Below are 8327 nucleotides of genomic sequence, written 5' to 3'. Positions count from 1 at the left end.
TACCCTCCAAGTGATCTGTGCATATCTAAGTATCTAGCTATCATTTTCCCATTTCTCTATTTATAACCCTCACCTGAGGATAGATTTACTGATTTTAGAGAGGGAGGGGAGAAACACCAATTGGCTGCCTCCCACATGAGTCCCAAAAGAGGATCAAACTGTCAACCTGGGGTTGTACCTACTATCTTTTTGGCACAAGGGATGACGTCCCAACCAACTGAGCCAGGGCCATTTCTATTTTTTAAACTTCAAAATTCATTTTTGACCATTGGTGCCTACCTTACCTATTACACACATTTTACACAATTAAAAAAATCTATATAGTTCATTTATAGTTAAGCAGTTTTCATAATGCTTTCTCGAATAAAAAGCCTCCTACTATAATGGCAATGTTTGAGGGGACATATCTGAAAAGAACACTAATTTAATATGTAAAACCAAGTTGAAAATATTTATCTAGATACTTTCTCACTAATTTAGGTACTAATAATCAGTATCAAGTAGTACACTAGTGTGTCTGAATCACTTAGTGTATAGACTCCCAGATTTAAAACTTTCCCCAATAAAAATGGCAACCTCATTAGGAAGCAGCGAGGTCAGGGAGCAAGAGCTTGTGATTGTATTAGCTCATGTTTGGTTGGTTATCACAAACCCAGTGCAGAATCGTGGTACTGCAGGCCACTATATTTTACATTTTGTAAGTAGATTTGGATGATAACCAAGTCAAATATACTTTTAGATTGGTATTCTGATATCATGACTGACAAAAAAGAATAGTGCATTCCTTTAGTAAATCATCGAAGGCCATTTCTACCCTAAGTACACAAGTGACACACAACTGGACCACCTGCTACCGGTCAGGCATGATTAATAATTATGTAAAAATACAGTCAGCACAACACCCTGAAGATGTTCTCGACCCAGGACTTGAACAGGCTGCCCCGTCAAGGTGTATGTGCAAATCCCAAACTCCATTCTTTATGGAACATTTCTGGTTTTTCAGTCATGTTCCATAGCTTCTCAAATGTTGCATTCATTTTGGTTGGAGGTTTCAGTTTTTTTAAATCATATTTTAAAATGATGAAGTTTTTACATATTTCCATTCAAAGCTCCATAATATCGTATGGGCACTGAGAGCCATTCAGATATGAATTAAAATGACAGAGGTTCAGTGACTTAATCAATTAAAAAAACAAAACAAGACAAAACAAAACAACCCCAAACCCTCAAACAAAACAGATAATGGGACAGAAAAAAGAAACCTGGCTTATAATACCAACATATCGAAACTATGTGAAGGGCAGCCCCAGCTGGTGTGGCTCAGTGGATGGAGTGCCTGCCTGCCAACTCACACCTGTAACAGAGCAATGATCATAGTGATCTAGATAAAAAAGTTACATATTTGTAGAATTTGAATGCTAAAAGACACATTTCAGGATCATTGCTCCACTCTTCCTCATTTTACAGATAAGGAAACTGAATCCCAGAAGTTAAACAATTAATCCGGGGTGAACTAAATTAATTCTTTTGCCTCTGAGTCCATGTAAACACTAGAGTAGAACCTTACTGTGATAAAGAAGCAGCACTGCACGCCCTATGATCCAAGAGATACAGAAACACAGCTCTCAATTTACCTTCCAGTTTGGGGGGCAAAAAATCTGTGTGAATAAAACTATTGTAAAGACAATAGCATGTTGACTTTCCACTTAAAGGTCCATGTTAAATTCGGTGTCAAATCAACACAGTGAAGGGAAGTCCACAGGCAAAGCTTGTAGGCTTAACAAGTATTTGTTTTCACTGTGCCAGTCAGGAGTACGGGCCGCACAGAACCAACCCCGGCTTTCCAGAATCACCAGAAGCAAAGTAGGTTGCGCGTATCTTGTGGTGAGTTGGGGCTATTTGAGGCTATTCAGAAATTTGGCATGTTCTTCTCCTCTTGGTAACAGGGTTTCTCCTCCTATCTTTGGACCCATCTTTTCCTAGAAAAATGAAAATAGTTTAATAAGAAATGGGTCAACATTATTTGCCTGGGTCACTAAAATTAGTCACCTTGCAACGCCCATACCTTCAGCATGCCATCCCGTTCCCACCTGAAGAGGCCACAGTTCCTGAAACACAGAGGATGAGATTCACTCAGCAGTGAGATGTGGGCCCAGCACATACAGACACTAGAAGAATGTCCCCCATTCAAGCAGAAGGTGATCAAGGTGACAGATTACAGGCTATGTTAGAATGCTATTGAAAATACACACTCCTGTGATCTGAGGAATGGTCTTCAACTCTGCAGTAAGCCGGATACATCGGGGATGGAATTTCTAATGACAATGTGATGGAGTTGTGCACTTGGTAGGTAACGGATGCAACCTGATTCTTAAGGCAAGTCACTGGGATGACACTCAGGTTTAGAAAGCAAGCCCTCTGACACGGTGTAGCCTTAGTCTTGCACCCTTCCTTTTTTCCTGGAACTGAAAGGTTGGAATCAAAAAGGATTAATCTTTTTTCTGGTCTGAATAACTTTTCCTCCTTTTTCATAACCCAAACACATTTACTGTCTTACTATTCACTATTCAAAGGGTCTAGAGATGTTTGTTCTCCTTCTTTAACTTGGTGGGTGAGTCCCCAATCTAAGAAGGGATGTGGCTACCATGGGGAAAGGTTATCTTTTACTGTGTTTCCTCTGGGTGAGAAAGAGAAACAGAAAAGAAACGCAGGGAAGACACTGAAATATGTTTAACCCTTGGATCTGAGAGGGTCTGGGGCATAGGGGATGGCCCCATCTGCCTCATTCTTCTTCCCTATCCAGTTTTATAGTGTACGCCCTGATGGTTGTCTTTTTCTTTTTGTAATGTAAGTGCCAGACTTAAGCTTTGATTGCTGAGACATCCTCTTCAAACACACTGCCAGCCACAGGACTAGATCCACGCCCCCCAACCCTGCACCTCTCATTAAGAGTCCTTTCTTTCAGAGATCTCTGTTAATTTCAACAACTGACCATTTGGACTACATGTTTTCTCTTCATGTGATTTAAATTCCTCCTCTTAAGTTTTAAATCACCAATAAAGAATGAGCCTTGGAAACCCTAGGCCCCACCCTCAACCCCAGTAAAAGAAGCAGCAGCCCAGGCCAGCATGCTCTGGCTCTCAGGTTCTCTACAGGGACCTCGCTGTGCGGACCCAGGTCTCCTAAATAATAAACCTGTATCTTCGGGGAACCTGCAGAGTTCCCTGATGGCTGCTGCTGAAGGGTGTCTTGCAGTCTCAGTTAAGAACAACTAGGGCTGATCCAGGCACAACATCGGTTATTAATAGGCTAAGACCAATACAAAACAAAGGGAGACTCCCCCTGCCCTGAGAGTCAGCATGCCCGTGGCCTTAGCCTTGCGCCGCTCCCCCCATCTAGAGTCCCGTTCAATATCTACTAAGAGAACTTTCGCAGCCTACTAGTAGATCAATGGTGGTATTATTTAAAAAAAAAAATCAGTGTGCTAGGTGTCAGGGGTTGGCAAAAAAAAAAAGCAACCTGTGGGCCAAATGCAGCCTGTACTAGTTTTTGTAAATAAAGTTTTATTTGAACACAGCCACATCCATTTGTTGTATTACCTACAAGAGCTTTCAAGCTACAACAGCAAAACTGAGTAGCTGTGAAACAGACCGTGGGCTTGAAAAACCTCGTATATTTACTCTGGCCTTGTACAGAAAAAATATGCTTACTTACGCTCTAGATTAAGAATTGACAAACCAGAGAAAGCAGCTGTTCTTACAAATACAAGAGTGCCACCTGGAGGCCAAAGAGGCATTGTGTTCTTCCATTTGTGAGCTGTATTTCACCGCTTATCCTTAATGAACAGATTTTCTCTGATACTCAGATGTTTTGCAGAAGCTGTTTTCACAATATTTTGGAGAAAAATCAAATGCCAATATACACATAGCCACTTGAAACAATTACCTCAATTGTGAAAAAGTCACAAATCGGCTCCCGACAACGGGATGAAGACGGGAGGAGTGCCCTGCTTGACGACAAGATGGCTGTGGCACTGAAACAGACGCCACCCCCAACAGCTGCGTCATCACTAGGTGACAGGAATTTTTCGACTCCAGTATAATCTTATGGGACCACCATGCTCTGTGTGATCTGTCACCAACCAACACATCGTTACAGAGCACGTGACTGTACATAAATGAAGAGAGCACAGGACGGACCTGTGGTGGTGTATAAGTGACCTGGGGTCAGCCACCCTGAACTCCACGGGGTGTCATCTGCACTGTGTTCTACGAGAATAACTCTCAACACAGCAGCTCTGCCTCTATATCTGAAGCTGCTCCCCCCAAAGTAAAAAGAAACTTAAGAGTGGAGGGAAAAAATGCTAACTCCTAGCCCTCACAAATACATATATTCCCCAATCCAGCTCATCCATACTGCATTTATTAACTCCACAACATTCTTGAAGACGTACTATGCTCAGGCACTACATCAGGTATTGGAGATAAAGCAGCGAAGAGGGTAGGGTCCCTCTCTCCAGGCGCTGGAAGAAGGCACAGAAATAAGGCTCGGCTCTCACAAAGGACTGTCTATGTTTCAATGGAACAGCATCATGCAGGAAGTGAAAGAGGGTTCAAGAGGCCTAGATGGGACATGGAATCCCAGACAGTTCTCATACCTGCAATGCTTTCTGGGTAGCCTGTCAAGGGAGATACATCTGCTTCCACAGGGACACCTGAAAAACCTTTTCATGCCGTCGTGCCAATGGTAGTCATGCTGCTCACTGACGCAGGTCTCCAAAGGCTTGAAGTGGGTGTAGGCACACTGCACAAACCGACAGAAGGACACACGTGCGATGAAGAACTCTGAAGAAGGACCTAGTTAGCTACTGAGACAGCAATCTGTCCTCTGGTCATGACCCAGGTGCCTGCTAGTGGATTGACCACCTTATCTTCTAGCTACGGCAAGCCCTGTGATTTCGTGGGCCCCTCATGCCAATACGACTCTTTCTCACATTTGCCTCAATTTCTGGTCAGGCATGAAGTACGCAACAATCTTCTGTGACATCAAGACAATAGAAAGGGCAGAGGAAGAACAACAGTGGAAACCTCTAAAGAGCCTGGCGGGGCTGTCCTACATTCACACAGTCCCCTGGTTACAGGGCACTGAGGTGTGGGGTCCACTTAGGAAGTTGTTCAGCACCTCATTCACTTTCTCTTACAAGGCATCTGAAAAGGATAAGCTTATTACTACTCCTATTTTTCTTAAGTAGGAAAACCAAGACAAAGGTATTAAGTAATTCACTTAATTTTGATTCTCAAAAGGACTGAAAAGAGTAAGAAATGGTGAGTGAAGCTTGAAAAAGGTGCTGAGAGAGTTCGATGTTAGTTGCCGCTAATTACATTGAGTTTACATAAATAACTTCTAATTCTGGCAAGCTCAAAAAGTGCAGGGCCGAGTGATATGCTGGCTGTGGTTGGCAGAATGCCTTCCTCTCCCAAGATGTACCTACCCTATTTCCTGGAACCTATGAGTATGTTAGGGGCAAAAGGGGATTCAGGTGGCTAATTAGTTGACTTTAAGATAGGGAGATTATCCTGTATTTTGTGGGTAGGCCCAATGGAATCACAAAATGTCCTCAAAAGTAGACATGGGACAAAGGGGAGGAGGTCAGAGTGATGTTATGAGGGGGCTCGACCTGCTGGCTCTGAAGAGGGAGGAAGGGGTCCCAGGCCAAGGTATGTGGGGTGGGATCTAGAAGCCAGGAATGGCAGGAAATCATTCCTCCCCCGGAGTCTCCAGAAGGAACACGGCCTTTGAGGGCACATGATTTTAGCCCCGTTATACCCACACAGACTCGGACCTACAGAACCGTAGGGTAATGAAGCTGTGTTGTTTTAAGTTCCCCGTCAGCAATCATTTGTTAGAGCAGCAGCAGGAAAATACACCAGCTATGTCCTTAGGCTTGCCACTCTGTCAGAGTAAAAAAAACCTGCCATCTGAGGCAAAGCCTTTACTTACTCACCAAGGTCTGAACTTTCCTAAGGAAGCCCTTTTGGCTGTGGCTGGTTCAGGGCCACTCCCTAAATGTAAAGGAGAATCTAAGGTTTTAGAAACAATAGAGAAAATTGTACTTGGTAAGCTCAGTCTCTTCCCCCCCTTACATGCAAACACAAGGGTGGCCAGCCAGGCAGCTATAAAATGAGGGGGAATGGAAGGAATACTCCTCAGCAAGAGCTTTATGGGGGCCATTTAAAAATGAATGTTGAGGAATAGGAAACACTATTTTCTAACAGACAGGATAAAAATTCTGCAAACACAGACAATAATACAATTCACACTCTGCCCTAGGATTCAATTTAGCAAGGTCCCAGGAGCTATGAACTGAGAATGTGCGAGAAATGTCACAAAGACATCAGAGTAACTTGGGTTCAATGGGCAAAGGGGAAGAGACATTGGAGGCTCATCTGCAGAACTGGGAGCTAAGGTCAAACGAGAGGAAAACCTCACTACAAATACTCCACATCAGAGTCCATTGGACAGATCGGCAGGGAGCCAAATCCTGGGCTACTGTAGGCAGTTTTGTTTCCAGTGTAAATAAACAACCCAAGCATGACTCTGTTCATAAGATATGGCCCGCCATCCTATAGATTCTCCATGTTTTGCTGAGTCACAACAGCAGCACAAAATAGGGCCCGGGGCCAGAGCTGTCTTCCTTCACTCACCGTCTTGCATGTCACCACTCGGCATTTCACTTCTTTGATGTTTCTCATCTTTTCTTCCATTTGTTCTTTCTTCACCAGTGGCTCAAAATAGAGTTCCTGCAGCTCAGCCTCAGCCTGGAACGACAAGGCACAGGGGAGGCTCGGACCAATCCCACACACTCAGACCACAGTTCAATACCAGAACTGAAGAGACGAGCTTCCTGCCAATGAGGACACTTGGTAATAGTTTGGTAAATGCAAACCAAAAGATGATAATAAGTACACACACGTTCTTAACATGAAAAAATGGTATAAAAGCAGGTAATTTTTAAGACACTAAATACGGACTTAAAAATGCTATTACTAACACGGTTACCACGTCATGTGCACACCCAGAGGGAACCTGTCCTCCTGCCCCACTACAGACTCCAGCTGTGGAGTGACTTCAATGCCCTGCCAGCAATGGCAGCCAGATCTGTTCTGCACTCTTCTTCAGACCTTGACAGGAGCAATCTTGTTTGTGTGGGACACGGAGGAGACGAGGGCAGTGAGATATTTACAGCAGAATGTGGTTACAGGCCTGGCCTTAGCACAGCTACACAAGACACAAGGGCCACTCTGGTGGCCACGAAAGAGAAGCAGCTCAGCTCTATAGTCTTCTGAGCATCTCTCCTGATTTCTAGTTCAGTAAAAAGATATGATACATAATGTTCTCATTAGTCATTTGCTAATCCAAAGAAGAGCAGATCATTCAGAGCACTGGCACTAAAAGGGGCAATACTGTCCCTGAGAGGGCATTTTGAAACCCTGTGGGAGCACTGCCCTGACCTATGTGGCATAGCGGGTTGGGCGTCAGTCTGCAAAGTGCAAGGTCACAGGTTGATTCCCATTCAGGGCACATGTCTGGGCTGCCAGGTCAGTTCCCAGTCAGGGTGCAAGAGACAATGGATTGATGTTTTCTCTCACATTGTATTTCTCTCCCTCTGTCTCCCGCCCTTCTTCTCCCTCCTAAAAAAAAAAATGTGTGGGAGTTTGTTACCTCAGTGACTTGCTACCCTTGCTCCTGCCAGCAGCCAAGGATGCTATGCTATCTGCAATGCACAGAACAGTCCCCACACAACAAAGGGTTTTTCTGAAGGTTCTTTGGGACATGTGGACGAAAAACCCAATTATAACCCTTGAACCTAACCACTTTATATACAACCCTATAATATTTGTGCATGGTTTTAATATACACTAAATATTCTAAGAGTGCAACTAGGCAACTCCTGTGTATATGGAGGGTCAGCTGTACTTTGGGGTCATCAAAGTTTCCCAAGATTATTCACTGTTTAAAAAAACACAAACACACATTTTGAAAGAAATAGGTCCATGGTATTTAAGTTACCAAGAAAACAAACCTCTATGAGTCTTCCTTTCTATCTGTCTCAAATATTTACAACACATTTAAATCCAACACTCTGACTACTTCATTATTTCTTGTATGGTAGTTATGCCCATGTACTTACATTATAAAATACCTATTTTTAATGCAAACATTTCCCTTTTTTCTTTATATTATAGTTAGGATATTACATTACCACTTTCAATATAATTCAACTAAGTTAGGTGATTATATCATCATGAACTCTATTTCAGGATAAT

The 8327-nt window shown here is 43.2% G+C and overlaps 1 protein-coding gene across 1 annotated transcript in view; it reads right to left on the bottom strand.

Annotated features, from left to right (window-relative positions):
* Positions 1 to 269: 269 nt before the first annotated feature.
* MCM10 (minichromosome maintenance 10 replication initiation factor) overlaps positions 270 to 8327 on the bottom strand; it is a 31055-nt gene continuing 22997 nt past the window's right edge. The window contains exons 17-20 of the mRNA XM_037065923.1: positions 6705 to 6818; positions 4658 to 4803; positions 2066 to 2108; positions 270 to 1979 (exon numbers count right to left, since the gene is read on the bottom strand). Of these exons, the coding sequence (XP_036921818.1) occupies positions 1896 to 1979; positions 2066 to 2108; positions 4658 to 4803; positions 6705 to 6818 (387 nt within the window). The 3' untranslated portion in view covers positions 270 to 1895. The remainder of the gene's footprint in view (positions 1980 to 2065; positions 2109 to 4657; positions 4804 to 6704; positions 6819 to 8327) is intronic.

The sequence above is a fragment of the Sturnira hondurensis genome, unplaced genomic scaffold, assembly GCF_014824575.4.
Source record: "Sturnira hondurensis isolate 20B ecotype Veracruz unplaced genomic scaffold, ASM1482457v3 Scaffold0016284, whole genome shotgun sequence".
NCBI lineage: Eukaryota > Metazoa > Chordata > Mammalia > Chiroptera > Phyllostomidae > Sturnira > Sturnira hondurensis.
This window is presented reverse-complemented; position numbering and strand designations above follow the sequence as displayed.